General features: G+C 37.4%; 1 protein-coding gene and 2 long non-coding RNA genes across 3 annotated transcripts; 2 read left to right on the forward strand and 1 right to left on the reverse strand.

The window, feature by feature from the left end:
- Positions 1-749: 749 nt before the first annotated feature.
- On the forward strand, positions 750-4,078 carry LOC130987120 (uncharacterized). The gene is made up of 2 exons (XR_009089575.1): positions 750-1,282; positions 3,806-4,078. It is a non-coding gene; the product is annotated as an uncharacterized LOC130987120 (long non-coding RNA).
- A 6,561-nt stretch (positions 4,079-10,639) lies between these two features.
- On the forward strand, positions 10,640-13,782 carry LOC130987121 (uncharacterized). The gene is made up of 2 exons (XR_009089576.1): positions 10,640-11,033; positions 13,557-13,782. It is a non-coding gene; the product is annotated as an uncharacterized LOC130987121 (long non-coding RNA).
- A 630-nt stretch (positions 13,783-14,412) lies between these two features.
- LOC131026062 (uncharacterized) lies at positions 14,413-17,369 on the reverse strand. The gene is made up of 8 exons (XM_057955839.1): positions 16,902-17,369; positions 16,739-16,852; positions 16,529-16,594; positions 16,017-16,448; positions 15,207-15,590; positions 15,033-15,116; positions 14,665-14,943; positions 14,413-14,469 (listed from the first exon to the last, which is right to left on the reverse strand). Exons 1-8 carry the CDS (start codon positions 17,367-17,369, stop codon positions 14,413-14,415), a joined length of 1,884 nt encoding a protein of 627 aa, XP_057811822.1.
- Positions 17,370-19,456: the final 2,087 nt, after the last annotated feature.

Below are 19,456 nucleotides of genomic sequence, written 5' to 3' on the forward strand. Positions count from 1 at the left end.
TTATACGGAGTTCGCGGGCGGTAGCCCCTGTTCTTTTTTTTTGGATATTTTGTATATTTTTAGTCATTTTTTATTAAAAGACAAGCATAATAGTAATAATAACGAATAATATTTTCATAAATTAATAGTTTCAATACACAACAAATTTTTTGGGTGGCATTCCGTACATTTTAGGCATTTCTTATTAAAAGAAAAACATAATAGTAATTTAATTAAATGGGATTTTATTAAAAAAGAGAAGAAAAGAAAACAGACCTAAAACCCTTGAGAACACAGAGGAGTTAACTAAGGGCCGAGCCTCATTAAAACCCTTTTAAGGCAAACCCAAACGGGAAAATCCTTAAAAGGGAAAAAGAGTGCTCGTCTAAAAAAGACTGCGAGGGAGCGGAGAAGAGACAGCTTCAGAAGTTCCGGCCTTGTAACACCCGGGCTTTTAATGACGTGTTTAATTGCTTAAGTTTGAGTAATTAGGGTATAGATCCCTTGTTTGATTTACTTTGTAAAGAGATGAGGAATTATATGAAGTTTTCTTGTTATTTTTTTTAAGATGTTGAGATGTTCTTTCGATGATGTGAGAATGATGTGAGATTTTATATCCGTATTTGAGTTTGAGTATTTGAATAATTCGAGATAATTATTTGAATGAGAATGATGAACTCGGAAGTGAGATCTGAGTCCGTTAAGACGTTTTTGAAAATTTTGACTTTTTGACGATGAATAGTAAAGTACGGCTATTTCGTCTTTTTGTCGACTTTCAAAATCTTACGTGCACGTCGTCGAGAAATATTCTTAGTTTTTCGATACGAGTCCAATAATGAAAGTTTTTATTTTTGGACGACGAGTGAATAGTAAATCGGGATTTCTCGATAAACGTGTAAATCTCGTTTATCAGAATTTCGAGAACGAGCTTGTATTTTCTATATTTATATAGAATTACGAGTGTAATAAAAGTGAGTAGGAGTTGAGAGGGCGAGTAACGAAGAGTATGGGTAGTTAGTCGTTAAAACGAGACGAGACGAAACGAGATATTTAACGACTAACGGGTTAATATCCTAAATATCTAACCTACCCTACCCCTAACCACCCCCCCAACCGCCCAAACTCACTCACTCACACATATTACACGTTTGTTTCAGCCAAACACTTTTAACTCACACACACAACACCTAAAACACACACTAAACTCACGCATAACACCATTGTTGAGGAGTTGGAGCTTTTGACCTCCGATTTGAGCACCGAGACGAGCGCCGATCATCTTTTCGATCACGTATCTAAGTAGGTAAGATCTCTACCTACGTTTTGATGGTTTTCTTTTCGATTTTCGTCGACGTCGAAAAACGTCGATTCTCGACTTTATTTTGGAACGACGTCGGATCGTCGTGAAATTTTAGTATGTTGTTCTTGGGTAGATGTTGAGCATGTTTAATGAAGGGAGTAAGAACGGAACGAACCGTAGCTATGAAACCCATGAGGGCAGCCCCGTTTTTCACATATTAGCTTGTCTTTCGATTTTTGTTTGATCGTTTTGACTTGATATTTGTGCTTAGGGGTATGCTAGAATCGATATATATTAAATTCGTATTTTTCCAAGCATGAAAATTGTATAAGTTTTTAGAGTATGATTATTTAAATTCGTGAAGTTTGGGACGTTGCATAATGAATATTATTGCGTATATGTGTTCTACGATATCACATGAGCATGCTAATTGATTTACAATTTATGGATGATAATTGTTGAACGAAATTAAAATTGGAATTCTGTCAAAATTTTACAGCAGTTTCAAGCTTATGTTTCAATGAGTTTTCATTGCTTGATGGCTCTGAAATTTTAGTATGTTTATCTATGATATGTGTATTTCGTCGCTGCAAAATTTCATGTCTTTTGGATGAGGTTTGCTATTTTAAAGATATTTTGAAAAATCCTTGACAGAATCTGTCAACTGTTGGTAGACTTCACAAAAACGTTTATATCTATTAATCCATGAAGGATTTTGCATCACCGTTTTTTTTAAACGAAACTAGACTTCAATACTTTTCTAAAAACATAAGATTTCGATTTTTATGACCTCTGAAACAGAGCAGTTTATTATTTCAAAAATGCCCTGTTCTGCTGTCATATTTGTCCAACAGTAAAAGTGTATGAGTTTCATTGTTTATTTGGCAGATCATATGAACGTTTTCTCTTGTGAAATTTTAACCAAATCTTCAAGGATACCTTTAGTTTTGGATGATTAAATTTGATGGAATTTTATTAAGGTTTGCCTTGGTTTCTAATGGCCTAAACAAAATTGGCAGAAACTGTCAATCTTTGACAGCCTGCACTAAAAGAGCAATATCTCCAAAAACCTTTAACCTTTTTGGTTAACTACTATTTTTAGAGTGAACTACACTTCATGAAGTTTTTGAGATCAATTGGTATGAGAGTTTATGATGATTGAGTTGGTTGTTATGAAGTTTTAAAGATGACACAAAAACAGCAAAACTTTCTAGAAAATAACTTGATTATATTTGTTTTGATGGATGATACGATATGACTAAATGGTGTGAGTTGTGAGAGTTATGATTAACGCACATAAATGTTGGTATCTGACACTCGAACAATTGGTGTCGAGTATAAATGATAGTTTACTGATAAAGAGTTTTGATGATTTTGAATTGTTTGGTTTGCGTTGAAAAGAAGTCAAGATGTTAAGTTTTGAGTCGAGAGACGAGTTCACGTAGTGAGATTCACGCGTTGAAATCTCGTGGCTGACATTATATATGAATAGGTCATGTCGAAATTTTTAGTGAAATTAGAATTTGAGCATAGTCAATTCTTGTTGACCTGTGACTCAAATACATACCTAATGGAAAGTTTAACTTTCTAATTGGTTAATTAGACGAGATGAGAGCGAATAGATCTGCTAAGAAAGTGGACTTTTCGATGTGTTAAATATTTCTTTTAATTGAAGCGCTGCTAATTATAACATAAGGATGTTATAATTAATGAGTAATGACGAGAGATAATAATTGTTATATTGATTAACAATCAAGAGAGATGAACATTAGAGATACTAATGTTTCATAAAAGAGATTAGATTATTAATCGAGGTTTCTTTTATAACTTCTCACCAATTCTTCATAACGATGAAGGTCCTTTTGGGAAGTAACGACTTGAGGGAGAGAGTGACGTTACTCATTGATACAGAGACACAACGAGGTGGGCATTACTTTTACTATACGTATATAGAGATCCCCTGCGTGTCGTAGGCCTCTTATACGAATGAATGCATGAGATGATTTAACTGTTAATTTCAGTTTTATATATCTATCAAATGAGTTTAATGTTACATTTGAGCAAGTTATTTCGTTACAAAATCTTTGAGTTAAAGTTATTTCAAGTATTGTCTTGCCATAAAATGTTTAAATTTTAGTATGATATCTATCTGCTTTGGCTTTGCCAATGATGCAATCGAATTCGGGTCCTGAGCAGTTGATAGCTATCCTGCCAGGGCTAGTGTACACCAGTGACCGTGAGTCATCTAGCGGGTTGGCCGGTCAAGTGACCGTGAGAGGTGGCCACCTCTCCGGCACACAGTTTCAGATATGATAGATTACAAAAGAACTTAGTCTGATCAGACGAACTTTAAGAATCACAAATGAACTTAGTAAGCTTGGGCATTTTTAGCGAAAAACTCCCTTGCTGTACTGATTATGATGGCATGACAATTTACAGTTTTGAAGCATGTATTTTTATACCTAGGCATACGTGCCCACTGAGTGCTTTTGTACTCAGCCCTGCATATGTTTTCTAAATGTGCAGGTTGAGCTGATGTGATGATGGTGCTGCAATGAGCGGAGTCTCCAGGGTTGTTAATAAATAGTTAACCTGTCTAGAATATGTCTTCATACATATGTCTAGCTACTTTCCGCTGCAAGATGTTGTTGATGTTATAGTATGTTATGTCATACTTTGAGTCTTAAGAGAATGGTTTCATACGATGTATAACTTGATTAATGATATTAATTAAGTTTTATGCTGTCTTTCATAGACTGTTTTCAATTGAGTATTAATGAATAAAAATGACGAGTTTTATTAAGATGAGTAAGTTTTACGGCTATAAATGACGCCCCTTTTCTTCCCCTTCTTCTTTAACCCCATCCCTAGTCGTGGATCACTCGGCCTAACTATCCATAGTTAGGGCGGGCTGTGACAGAGTGGTATCAGAGCGAAGGTTAAGCTCTGAATTAGAAGTCTTGAGTTTAGTCTAGAATGAGTCACTAGACTAATAGTTATTAACAACCGTGAGCTCAGCGCACCATCACACCAGGCTCAACGAGGTATGTAAAATTTCAAAGTTTATTTGACGTTAAATTTTGAAGAGCATGATGTTGAGGTTATATGATGAGTTATGATGTTACACTTTAAAGGTGCATAGTTTGAGTTTGAGGATGACAACATGATTAATAATGAGTTATTATGTTGTAAGAGCATATGTTGATGTTACATGATGAATCATGAGAGCGTTTATATCATATGATGTTATATGATTGATGATGCATAATTATGAGTTATGATGTGATGTATTTGAGATGTTTTGTGATGAGAATTGTTTGAGCAGTTGTGATAAGTCACGATGATTTAGATGAAGGAATCTAATGTCATTGTTAAGAGAGATTTTTTTTTACTAAGTAGAAGGATGAAATGAGAACTTAGAGCTAAAACTTGAGAGAATTAGCAATTGCTTTAAGTACTTGTTGGTTTGAGTTATGAGTTTGAGTTATGAGCTTGAGTATAATAGCATGATTGATGAGTTATTAGCATGCTGCAATGAGATATTGTACGATATGTTGAGTTATTTTGTGACGCGAGTTTTGCTCACGCAACCTTAATGGTACTTGAGGAGGTATCATGAGCCATAGTCTTTGGAGATGGCTTTGAGAGAGAATTGTTGAGTTGTCTTACTGAGTCACGATGATTTAGATTAAGGGATCTAATATCATTGTTTAGAGAGATTCCCTACTAAGTAAAGACGGGACGAGATGAGAATTTAGATGTTTTGAGCTTGAGTTTTAAGATAACAGTACTACTTAATAGGAGTTTTGCTAAGTTATGTTTTGTTTATTTCTGTTGCTGGAGCCAAGTAGAGTTAGTTCCTAGAGTCACCTTTAAGTTCTCCTTATAGGTTGGCCAGGACTGTTGGCACTGCACGAAAGTGGACTGTTGTGAGATCGAACTCAGGAAAGATCGGATACGAGGACGAGGCGTACAGTATGTGGTACAGAGATACCCTAGCAGATTTTCAAACACATGTTCATAGACTATGAAAGGATGAAAGCCTTATGGTTGTTACTAGACTGGATGACATCGTGCACCTAGTCCCCGTGCTACCAATCGAGTGGTAGGATTGAGCAAGGAAGAAAGCCACTCAATATGATGGGACATGTCGTCTTGAGCATTGGACCCACAGGAGATGGGATTTGTTACAGATACCCAGATTTTCTATGCGGATCTACTGACCGGATGCTTGTTTTCTACCAGGGACTCTAGAAGAGTGTAGTAGATATCGAGTCGATCCTTGAGTATCAGTTACCAAAGATGATAAAATGATAAACGATAATGAGGATGAGAAGTAGCCGAGGAGGGCTAGAGTTGATGAGGATGAGAAAAGAAGTCGATGTAGGCTAGAGCTAAGGATGATCTTGAGAGTATGTGCGGTACACCCTCGTTTTTGATTAGTTGCAATTACATTGCGATGTATATAACTTACTTAGGAGATACTGGTACTTGAGATTTTGACATGATGATAGATAAGCATGCGAATATAGTACCCTACTGATGTTAAATAGATGGATTTTCCTAGTGTGCTAAAGTAGCAACTAGATGAGTTAACTGGTAGCAATTACTGTAAGAGGTCCAGACCGAGACATAGTACTATTAATGGTGTCGGTTTAGAAGGGACATTACGATAGATACTATGGTTTTTGTAGGGTTTAAATAACCCATTTATGTAAGCCCTCTAAAAAGAGGCATTCTACTGATGGATATATTAGGTTGACCAGAGTGGTCTTTTTGTTAGCATTTCGTGAGTGCTTATTGCCTTACAGATGAATGTTAAGGTGACCGTGAGGGTTTCCTTAAAGTTGAGTTAGTAAATTGAACTTGAGTTTTGAGGATGCTTAGAGCGTTGGTCGAGTTGAGTTTTCCTTTTGTGATTTCAAAAATGCCTCAAAGATGTCATCAAGAGTGTGATGTGAAGGATAGGCGGGATAATACTCCGCCACCACCACCGCAACATGAGAGGAGAGTAAAAAAATATTGAACTTTCGAAACAAGAGTCTAGAACATAGGACCCTGAGTTTAAGCTTTTAGCTTGCTGGTGTGAACTTAAGTTTTGTTATGTATAGTATGTTGAGGGTTTAGAAGACACAGAATTTCCAAGTTCGGGATAGTATATCCCGTGTGACTGGGGAGTGATTATGTTGGACCTGGCCAGTCCGCATGATCCAAATCTCAGTAGACGTGTTTTGGGTTTATAAACCCATGTGTTTCAACTTTCGGTTGAAAAGCCAGATGGGTTCTTACTCTAGGTCATTTTGTTCGACCTGGTAGTTACTTCATTCTACCCTCTGGTCATTCATTTGAGTCTCTTGAACAATTTGTTTTGATGTCGTTCTAGTGTTGAACCCTTACAACTTTTGAGTTATCCTAGTAGATTCTTTTGATGTATAAGACTAGTGAGAGGCACGTCAGAAGACTTTAACACCCGAGCAACTGGTAAACTACACCTGAGAACAATTCAAGGCTACTCTTGAGAAATATGTACCAAGGAGTATAGTAAGCAGCAAGAGGCTGACTATCGAAGTTTGATGCAAGGAAAGAAATCGGTTGTAGAGTATAATCGAGAATTCTGTGAGCTAACACGTTCGCTCATCAGAAGATGGATACTGATGAAGAGATGTCTGAGTTTTAAGTGCTGGTTTAAGGCAGGACTTTAAGGTAGTATGGGCAAGTTATTGGATGCACCAATTAGAATCCTGTTTAATACAGGAGCTTCGCATTCTTTAATTGGTTGAAGCATGTTACCTTCAAACTCGAACCAAAACAAGCTAGTCCCAAGTTGAGAGTAATCACTCCTGTAGGAAGAGCTACTACAGTTTCTCACATGATTTCTAAATTAGAGTTTGAGTTAGGATCACTAAAGATGAAAACAAGAACCTTGCACTTAATGCCTATGTGGAACGTAGACATTATTCTAAGGATGGACTGGTTAGAAGAGAACTTTGCCCCGATTGATTGTAAGAAGAGACAGATAACTTTCCAACCACCTGGGAAGGAACAGACATGTTTTCACGACATTGATAGAAAGAAGAGAATTTCAATCATTTCGGCACTTCAGGCATCGAAATTGGTAAAGAAGAAAGGAGCACAAGCTTACCTAGTTTACTTGAATGATGAAGGAGAATCAAGTAAAAACTTTGAGGATGTAGTAGTGGTAAGGGAATATAGAGATGTATTTCCCGAGGTCTTACCAGGATTGCCACCAACAAGACAGTTGGAGTTCACTATCGACCTAGAACCTCGATCAGCACTAGTGTCGAAGACACCCTATAGAATGGCGCCTAAGGAGCTACAAGAGCTGAAGATTCAGCTACAAGAATTGCTCGAGTTAGGTTTTATTAGACGTAGTGTATCCCTGTGGGGAGCACCAGTCCTTTTTGTCAAAAAGAAGGATGGCACGTTGAGAATGTGCATAGATTATCGAGAGCTGAATAAATTGACACTCAAGAACAAATATCCTTTGCCGAGGATAGATGACTTGTTTGATCAATTACGAGGAGCGCATTTTTCTTGAAAGTTGACTTGAGATCATATTACCACCAGTTCAAATTTTGACATAATGATATACCTAAGACAACTTTTCAAATGAGGTATGAGCACTATGAGTTCATAGTTATGCCATTCGGTTTGACGAAGGCACCAGTAGTTTTCATGGATCACATGAATTGAGTTTTCATCAATAACTGGATAAATTTGTCCTAGTTTTCATAGATGATATTCTCATCTATTCGAAGAATGAGCAGGAGCTCCAAAACATTTGAAAACGATGTTGGAAACACTAAGAGTTGAGAAGCTTTTTGCCAAATTCACCAAGTGCGAGTTTTGGTTGAACAAAGTAACTTTACTAGGACATTTTATATCATCTGAAGGAATTAAAGTTGACCCCGTCAAGGTACAAGCTGTACATGAGTGGAGATCACCAACTACGCCTAACAAGATTCTCAACTTTTTAGGCTTAGCAGGATACTATCAGAGGTTTATTGAAGGATTTTCCACGATAGCAAGACCGATGACACAATTACTTAGAAAATAAGCTAAATACAATTGGAAAGAGGAGTGTGAAAAGAGTTTTTAAGAGCTTAAAGGAAATTGACTACAGCACCAGTGCTGATAGTCCTAGAAATGGATAAAGAGTATACCATCTACGCAGATGCGTTAGAGAGTGGGCTAGGATGTGTTTTGATGCAAGAAGAAAGAGTTATAGTCTATGCATCACGATAACTTAGACCCCACGAGATAAATTATCCAACGCATGATTTAGAGCTTGCAGCCGTTGTGCATGCCCTGAAAATTTGGAGACATCATCTCTACGGAGTTAGATGTGAGATTTTCACGAACCACAAAACTTTGAAATACTTTTTCGAGCATAAGGATATTAACATGAGGCAAAGGAGATGGCTCGAATTAGTAAAGGATGTTAACTGCGACATTAATTATCACCCTGGCAAGGCCAATGTAGTAGCCGATGCATTGAGCCGAAAGGTCTCGTCAAAGTTAGGATGTCTTCTCGCGAGAGAGGATGAGCTTATAAAGGACTTTGACAAGATGAGGATAGAGATGATAAAACCACCAGAGACGATAGCGAGTATTGTTGCGACGATGCCTAGTTTGAGGAAAATGGTGATTGAAGCACAAGGAAAGATGAGACAATGAACAAGTTACGAGAAAGGATAAGAGCAGGAGATCTCAAGAGTTACAAAAAAAAACATCAGACAATGCTATCTTATTTGAGGGGAGAATATGCATTCCCCGCGATGATGAACTTAAGAATACGATCATGAGTGAGACTCATGATACGCCTTACACCGCCCACCCAGGAGGCACACAGATGTATCAGGTTGTGGAAAAAAAAAAGAGATTTTTGTGGGACGGAATGAAACGAGACATAGCTTTGTTTGTAGAGCGATGCTTAGCTTGTCAGCAAGTGAAAGCATTACACCAACGACCCTATGGGAAGTTAAAACCGTTGGAGATTCCCGAGTAGAAATGGGATCACATAACGATGGATTTTGTGATAGCTTTACCCAAAAGTCAAAGAGAAAATACAGCAATTTGGGTGATTGTAGATCGACTAACAAAATCTGCACATTTCATACCGATCCTAATCGCGTATGGACCAGATAAGTTAGCACAATTGTACGTTCGTGAGATTATAAGATTGCATTGAGTACCGGTGTAGATCACCTGAGAGAAAAATAATTTTTTTTATTACATCACGTTTTTGGATGAGTTACAAAAAGAGTTGGGTACAAGGATGAATTTTAGCATAGCAGACGATGGAAGATATGATAAGAACTACTATCCTTAATAGAGGAGTACATCAGGAGAATGTGTTGCCACTAATTGAGTTTGCCTATAAGATGTGAGACAAAGTTTCGAGATTGGAGACAAAGTTTTCTTGAAGGTTTCACCCTCAAAAGGGGATGAATAGATTTGGAGTTAAAGGACAGCTTAGACCCAGAGTTATAAGTCCTTACGAGATATTGCAAAAGATAGGTCCAATAGCGTACAGGTTGGCTTTGCCACCTAGCTTTGGAAATGTGCATAACGTGTTTCACGTGTCACAATTGAGAGGATATATATTTTCGACCCAAACCATGTGGTTTACTAAGAAGAAATGATCTTAGAACCAGACTTGAGTTATGAAGAGAGACCTCAGATGATGCTAAATCATAAAATTTGGCAATTGAGTAATAAGTCGATTGCATTGGATAAGGTTCAATGGAGATATGATAGTTAGAAAGAAGTGGAAAGAGAGCTTGAGGATAAGATGTGAGAGAAGTATCCGAAACATTTACAGGAGGTACAAATTTCGGGACGAAATTTATTTTAAGGGGGAGGGTATGTAACACCCGGGCTTTTAATGACGTGTTTAATTGCTTAAGTTTGAGTAATTAGGGTATAGATCCCTTGTTTGATTTACTTTGTAAAGAGATGAGGAATTATATGAAGTTTTCTTGTTATTTTTTTTAAGATGTTGAGATGTTCTTTCGATGATGTGAGAATGATGTGAGATTTTATATCCGTATTTGAGTTTGAGTATTTGAATAATTCGAGATAATTATTTGAATGAGAATGATGAACTCGGAAGTGAGATCTGAGTCCGTTAAGACGTTTTTGAAAATTTTGACTTTTTGACGATGAATAGTAAAGTACGGCTATTTCGTCTTTTTGTCGACTTTCAAAATCTTACGTGCACGTCGTCGAGAAATATTCTTAGTTTTTCGATACGAGTCCAATAATGAAAGTTTTTATTTTTGGACGACGAGTGAATAGTAAATCGGGATTTCTCGATAAACGTATAAATCTCGTTTATCAGAATTTCGAGAACGAGCTTGTATTTTCTATATTTATATAGAATTACGAGTGTAATAAAAGTGAGTAGGAGTTGAGAGGGCGAGTAACGAAGAGTATGGGTAGTTAGTCGTTAAAACGAGACGAGACGAAACGAGATATTTAACGACTAACGGGTTAATATCCTAAATATCTAACCTACCCTACCCCTAACCACCCCCCCAACCGCCCAAACTCACTCACTCACACATATTACACGTTTGTTTCAGCCAAACACTTTTAACTCACACACACAACACCTAAAACACACACTAAACTCACGCATAACACCATTGTTGAGGAGTTGGAGCTTTTGACCTCCGATTTGAGCACCGAGACGAGCGCCGATCATCTTTTCGATCACGTATCTAAGTAGGTAAGATCTCTACCTACGTTTTGATGGTTTTCTTTTCGATTTTCGTCGACGTCGAAAAACGTCGATTCTCGACTTTATTTTGGAACGACGTCGGATCGTCGTGAAATTTTAGTATGTTGTTCTTGGGTAGATGTTGAGCATGTTTAATGAAGGGAGTAAGAACGGAACGAACCGTAGCTATGAAACCCATGAGGGCAGCCCCGTTTTTCACATATTAGCTTGTCTTTCGATTTTTGTTTGATCGTTTTGACTTGATATTTGTGCTTAGGGGTATGCTAGAATCGATATATATTAAATTCGTATTTTTCCAAGCATGAAAATTGTATAAGTTTTTAGAGTATGATTATTTAAATTCGTGAAGTTTGGGACGTTGCATAATGAATATTATTGCGTATATGTGTTCTACGATATCACATGAGCATGCTAATTGATTTACAATTTATGGATGATAATTGTTGAACGAAATTAAAATTGGAATTCTGTCAAAATTTTACAGCAGTTTCAAGCTTATGTTTCGATGAGTTTTCATTGCTTGATGGCTCTGAAATTTTAGTATGTTTATCTATGATATGTGTATTTCGTCGCTGCAAACTTTCATGTCTTTTGGATGAGGTTTGCTATTTTAAAGATATTTTGAAAAATCCTTGACAGAATCTGTCAACTGTTGGTAGACTTCACAAAAACGTTTATATCTATTAATCCATGAAGGATTTTGCATCACCGTTTTTTTTAAACGAAACTAGACTTCAATACTTTTCTAAAAACATAACATTTCGATTTTTATGACCTCTGAAACAGAGCAGTTTATTATTTCAAAAATGCCCTGTTCTGCTGTCATATTTGTCCAACAGTAAAAGTGTATGAGTTTCATTGTTTATTTGGCAGATCATATGAACGTTTTCTCTTGTGAAATTTTAACCAAATCTTCAAGGATACCATTAGTTTTGGATGATTAAATTTGATGGAATTTTATTAAGGTTTGCCTTGGTTTCTAATGGCCTAAACAAAATTGGCAGAAACTGTTAATCTTTGACAGCCTGCACTAAAAGAGCAATATCTCCAAAAACCTTTAACCTTTTTGGTTAACTACTATTTTTAGAGTGAACTACACTTCATGAAGTTTTTGAGATCAATTGGTATGAGAGTTTATGATGATTGAGTTGGTTGTTATGAAGTTTTAAAGATGACACAAAAACAGCAAAACTTTCTAGAAAATAACTTGATTATATTTGTTTTGATGGATGATACGATATGACTAAATGGTGTGAGTTGTGAGAGTTATGATTAACGCACATAAATGTTGGTATCTGACACTCGAACAATTGGTGTCGAGTATAAATGATAGTTTACTGATAAAGAGTTTTGATGATTTTGAATTGTTTGGTTTGCGTTGAAAAGAAGTCAAGATGTTAAGTTTTGAGTCGAGAGACGAGTTCACGTAGTGAGATTCACGCGTTGAAATCTCGTGGCTGACATTATATATGAATAGGTCATGTCGAAATTTTTAGTGAAATTAGAATTTGAGCATAGTCAATTCTTGTTGACCTGTGACTCAAATACATACCTAATGGAAAGTTTAACTTTCTAATTGGTTAATTAGACGAGATGAGAGCGAATAGATCTGCTAAGAAAGTGGACTTTTCGATGTGTTAAATATTTCTTTTAATTGAAGCGCTGCTAATTATAACATAAGGATGTTATAATTAATGAGTAATGACGAGAGATAATAATTGTTATATTGATTAACAATCAAGAGAGATGAACATTAGAGATACTAATGTTTCATAAAAGAGATTAGATTATTAATCGAGGTTTCTTTTATAACTTCTCACCAATTCTTCATAACGATGAAGGTCCTTTTGGGAAGTAACGACTTGAGGGAGAGAGTGACGTTACTCATTGATACAGAGACACAACGAGGTGGGCATTACTTTTACTATACGTATATAGAGATCCCCTGCGTGTCGTAGGCCTCTTATACGAATGAATGCATGAGATGATTTAACTGTTAATTTCAGTTTTATATATCTATCAAATGAGTTTAATGTTACATTTGAGCAAGTTATTTCGTTACAAAATCTTTGAGTTAAAGTTATTTCAAGTATTGTCTTGCCATAAAATGTTTAAATTTTAGTATGATATCTATCTGCTTTGGCTTTGCCAATGATGCAATCGAATTCGGGTCCTGAGCAGTTGATAGCTATCCTGCCAGGGCTAGTGTACACCAGTGACCGTGAGTCATCTAGCGGGTTGGCCGGTCAAGTGACCGTGAGAGGTGGCCACCTCTCCGGCACACAGTTTCAGATATGATAGATTACAAAAGAACTTAGTCTGATCAGACGAACTTTAAGAATCACAAATGAACTTAGTAAGCTTGGGCATTTTTAGCGAAAAACTCCCTTGCTGTACTGATTATGATGGCATGACAATTTACAGTTTTGAAGCATGTATTTTTATACCTAGGCATACGTGCCCACTGAGTGCTTTTGTACTCAGCCCTGCATATGTTTTCTAAATGTGCAGGTTGAGCTGATGTGATGATGGTGCTGCAATGAGCGGAGTCTCCAGGGTTGTTAATAAATAGTTAACCTGTCTAGAATATGTCTTCATACATATGTCTAGCTACTTTCCGCTGCAAGATGTTGTTGATGTTATAGTATGTTATGTCATACTTTGAGTCTTAAGAGAATGGTTTCATACGATGTATAACTTGATTAATGATATTAATTAAGTTTTATGCTGTCTTTCATAGACTGTTTTCAATTGAGTATTAATGAATAAAAATGACGAGTTTTATTAAGATGAGTAAGTTTTACGGCTATAAATGACGCCCCTTTTCTTCCCCTTCTTCTTTAACCCCATCCCTAGTCGTGGATCACTCGGCCTAACTATCCATAGTTAGGGCGGGCTGTGACAGGCCTAACCATCACCCCTAAGCCGCTCGGCTCCCAAACGCAGCGAAAGCAAACAAAAAACCGAAAGAAACAACAAAAAACCCAGCAAAAGAAACAGAAAAAAACCACACCGTTTCTCCAAACGAAAAAACCAACGAAGCTCAAGAGAACCGGCCTGGCGAAACACGAAAACAGAGAGCCACCCAAAACCCAGCAGAACGTTCCAGCCGTTCTTCATGCAACACAAACTCGGACGCAGAGCATGGCGACCCCAGCCGCAAACACATGCTCTCATGCCCATTCTAGAACGCCCCTTGCATCAAGGATGTCCAACGACATACACTGTTAAGAATTTGCTCTAGAAGAAAGAAGGTGATAGAACACCATGACTACCGTTCATCAACGACCCGAACAACGGAGCCATAAAAACTCGACGCCGACGCAACAACAAACAACGCCGCGGAGCTTCCCAGACGAACCAAAATTCACAGCCCCAGTTCCGAGCTCACCCGGAAGCTGAGAAAAGGCCCTGATCTTGGTCCCTAAACAACACCAACGACAATCCAGCAAAAAAACCACACAAAAAAACCAATTTGTAAGAAGAACCCAAAGCACCGACCAGATGTTTGTGAAAAAGCCAAGCTTGTCAAAATAGAAATGATGCGATCCCTCCATACAAAGACGCCATCCAAGGAGGGAATCAGCCTGAATATCAACAGAAAAGGGTGATAGAACACCTGGCTCCCGTTCATCAACGACCCGAACAACAGGACCAAAAACTCAACACCGACGCATCTGCTAGCAACATCGCGGAGCTTCCAAAACGAACCAAAGCTCATAGCCCCAGCTCCGAGCGCACCCGGAAACTGAAAAAAGGCTAAGAGATTAGTCCCTAAACCCCCGCTCCTGTCAAACCAACTCATACCCGCACAGAACCTCCATCTTCTATCAAACACCCAGAACGCATACCAAGTGTTTGTGAAAAAGTCCAGGCAGCCAACAAGCAAGTATAACTCCTGCCACATACAAAGCCCAATCATCCGCGAATGCATATATGACTGTGAGTGGCCATGTCCGTCCTGGCCGCTTTTTTGATGGCCTCGACCTCGTGCGGCCACCACCCCTCCATCATGTTTTGATTGGCCATAATGTCTGTTGGTTTGTTGCCTTCCCGATAGATATGCGTAACCTGAAGATTAAAATTTGGTAACAGACCAAGAGTATACTTCCAAGAAGCAAAAAAACGCCAAGGCACGTTAAAAGATCGAGAATTCAAAACGTGAATCACATAAGCAGAATCAGCTTCAATCCATAAATGGTGCCAACCCCTGCTATGAGCAATTTGAATTGCAATAATGACGGCAAAAAGTTCCGCCTCAAAAGCATATCCAATCCCCGCCCGGTAATGAAAACAGCCTCTGACCCAAGTGAAATGATCTCGAAAGACCCCACCAGCAGTGATATTTCCCGGAGCTCCCATTGCCGAACCGTCCGTATTAACTTTAATCCAGGGTGAAGCCGGCGGCCACCAGTGAACAGAAATGAAAGTCGGAGGAGCAGTCGCTCTAGTCTTAACGCCAATTCTATGAAGGATGAGATAATCAGACCAAGTGTTCTTCATGTAGCCGATCTTCTCGAAAAATTCCATCTCTTTGAAACCAATCTTTACCATTTTGAGAAAATGGATTTTTGAGAAAACAAGATTCTCAAAGATGCAATCATTCCGAAGAGTCCAGATAGCCCAAATAAGAGTAAGAATTCCAGCCTTCCAACAGGAGTTAACTTGGGAACTAAACTTCATATTCCAAGCAATTGACAAGAAGTTATGAATTCCTGGAATATGATCCGACGGACCAAAATTAAACCAATCTAAGAACTCCATCCAAACAGCATTGACAAGATTACAATTCCAAAAAATGTGATCAATAGATTCATCAGCACAAAAACAGAAAGGGCAATGATTCGGCGTGATTAATCCATGTTTAATAAGTCTATCACAAGTCGGCAGACGATTGTGGAGAATACGCCACCCTACAAGAGAGCGTCTCATGGGAATGAAGTTTTCCCAAATCCAAGAGCCCCAACTGACTTGCGGAAAACGATGGCAGTTATGAGCATGAGCAAGCGCAGAAGTAACTTTCCCATGGACGGAATTTTTCCAGAATCTAGTGTCAGAATCCGATCCAATAGGAAGAAGGAGAATATCACAAATGATGTCCGGAAACTTGTTGATAAAGCTTTGAGTAAAATGCCAAATCCCTTCATAGAAATAATCGACCATCGAATAAGTAAGCGACTCGCAAAGAAAGTAAGGAATGCCGCACTTTTCTGCAATTCTATAACCAAGCCAATCATCTCTCCAAAAATTCGTGTTCTCTCCGTTGCCAATGTAGCTATAAGAGTCATGAACCAGATCTGAGACCTCAGGCTGAATTCCGAGCCAAACAGTAGAGCTTACGTTAGTACGAGCTTGACAGAAATCATTCAAGTACCGCTCCTTAAGCAAAGTAAAACCAAACTCCTTTCCATGAATGAGATTCCATGTCAATTTCATAAGAAAACATTTATTGAGCAACGCAAAAGATCGCAAGCCCAACCCACCTTCCTCTTTAAGAGAGCAAACTCTATCCCAGCTAACCGTACAACTGCCACGCTTTCTCGTGTCACCTGACCATAAAAAGTTCCGGCAAAGTTTATCAAGATTATCAATGAGCGATCTTGGCCATCTATATATCATCATGGAATGAGTTGCCGAGCTTTGAATAACCGATTTTATAAGACATAACCTGCCCGCCATCGAAAGTTGAATACCTTTCCATCTAGAGAACTTGGAGACAATACGATCATGAATAGCTCGCAAATAAGAAGCTCTAACTCTGCCAATAAAAATAGGAACTCCCAAATAGGTGAAAGGCATGCTACCAACTGGAAAACCCAAGTGTCGATTAATACATCTTCGTAAACCCGTGCTAACCTTATCCGTGTAAAACACATGCGACTTAGAAGTAGACACCTGCTGCCCCGATATAGATCCATAGTAATTCAAGATTGTTTTTAAAGTTTTAGCATTATGAGTAGTAGCCTTATAGAAGACCAAAATGTCGTCCGTGTAGAATAGATGTGTAGGGAAATTCTGCCTCCGACTGAACTTCATAGGATGAAAATGCCCGGAAGTAACGCAGTTGTGAAACAACGCGCTAAGAACATCTTCTGCAATACCAAATAAAATGGGAGAGAGAGGGTCCCCTTGTCTCACCCCTCTGGAGCAGCCAAAATAACCACAAAGTTGCCCATTGTAGAGGATCGACAGCTTAGCAGAGTGCAAAATAACTTCAATCCAGCGAATGAACTTACTGTCATAGCCTCCAACTTTCAAGACATCCAAGAGAAAATCCCAGCGGAGAGTGTCAAAAGCTTTCGTGACGTCAATCTTACAAGCCATATTCATTCCTCCTCCGGAGCGCTTCATACAATTAACTCCTTCCGAACCCAACATAATACAATCGTGTATAGCTCTACCACTTATAAAACCGAATTGATTTGGCGAGACACAATTTTCAGTCACAACATTCAGTCTCTTGGCTAAGATTTTGGAAATTATTTTGAAGAAAAAATTGGACAAAACAATAGGCCGAAGATCAGTGACCGAGATAACATTCTCTTTCTTTGGAATCAAGATGAGAGTGTTGGAGTTACATCCAATGGGCAAATAAGAATGAATGAAGAAAGCGCGAACACCCTGCCAGATGTCCATCTCGATGATGTTCCAACAAAACTGAAAAAAAAAAAACATAATAGTAATAATAACGAATAACATTTTCATAAATTATATAGTTTTAAATAACATAATTAACATTAAATTAAATATATATGCGGGGATATAACAAGTAAATCAACTTTTATAAGACAAAGTTCTTCATAAAAGATATAAACATATACTTCATCCGTCCCCCAAAATTATGCATGGTTGACTCTGACACTGATTTTAATAAAAACTTGTTTGTAGTAATGATAGTGGAGAAAGAGTCCCACATTGAGGGTATTGTTAAGTAAATTATGAGTAAATAGTGTAAGTTAAAAGGGTAAAATTATAAGAATTATATGTGGAGTAGTGTCCAAAAATAGGGTATGCATAATTTTGGGAAAAGTACAAAAAAGGAAAGGTGTGCATAATTTTGGGGGACGGAGAAAATATATAATTAAAAAATAAAAATAAAAAAAATAGGTGGGGGCGTCAACCACCCCTAGTCCTCATGTGGCTCTGCCACTGCACCCCGTGCCACATTCTCCCCGTAAATCTCCACCGGCAAAAGGTGGGTTTGCCGTAAGAGAATTTGATCATGTGAAGTGACCACATAATTTCCGTACCTCATTTTCGTATAATTTCTTATCATGATTTTCTTAACAATTATGATTAGTTTTATAGTAAATTGAAAGCTTAGATTACTATTTTAGATTAACCATGTGACTCTCGAGATCCCATGAGCTAGATAATGTTAAGGTTTAGAAAATGATTCAAAAAAAAAAAATACTCCTTCCATCCCACCAATTTAGTCCCCTTTCACTTTTCACACATACTAAAAAAATGCATTTAATCTTCTTTTAAAAAAAATACTAATTTTATGTTTTTACTTTTTAAACCCTTATTTATTATTTTCACACATCATTTTCACATCTAAGTGAAACATTAAATAAGGTTAGTTTAGTAAAATAATATTGACTCAACTAGAAACACCTCTAAGTTGACTTGCAATAGAACAAGGACATCCTAACGATGGTAAGTTGACCCAGTGTCATCTCTCAAGGAAGATCTTTAAGGGCAATTAATTATGTCACACGAAAGCAGTAAACTAGGGATTATTAAACTAAAACTTTGAAAATAAATTAACGTGAATTTAAATTTAACTAGAATTTAAACTAAAGAATTAACTAGGCAAATTAAATTATTAAACCCTAGGCAAGATTTAGACGCATAAAAGTAAAGGCAGAATTTAAATACTTAAATTAAAACTTCTAATCTAATCTAACTAGGCCGAAACGAAATTGCATAATTTAAAGAAAAGCATCATAAAAACGTATAAACTAAATTGCATAATTTAAATAGCCGAATTTAAAGAAACGCATGTAAAAGCAAATAAATAAACTTAATTAAAGAAATATCGTAAATCATCTCGAAAAATAATCTGTCACGTAATTACAACTCTAAACGGAAAACTAATCTAAAACATGAATTAAAAGAACTATACTAAACTAACTAAGAACATGAATTCGAAACTAAGACTAAGAAAGCAATAAACCTAAGCTTTGCTGCCTAGCGGAAACTAACGATTAGGGCAAGGGGAATTATATTTTACAATGAAAAGTATGGCCATATTTATAGACTTCAATCTAATCTTGATCACCATCAACTTGCCATGCAAAACTGGACTCTAAAAGGAATAAAATCGTGTAAACATAGGTAAGTCCAACAAAATCGTGCTTTGCAAGTTATCTTCAACTCTGGCGAGAAATTGGCTACTCTGCACGTTC

This window comes from Salvia miltiorrhiza, chromosome 5, assembly GCF_028751815.1.
Source record: "Salvia miltiorrhiza cultivar Shanhuang (shh) chromosome 5, IMPLAD_Smil_shh, whole genome shotgun sequence".
In the NCBI taxonomy this organism is placed as follows: domain Eukaryota; kingdom Viridiplantae; phylum Streptophyta; class Magnoliopsida; order Lamiales; family Lamiaceae; genus Salvia; species Salvia miltiorrhiza.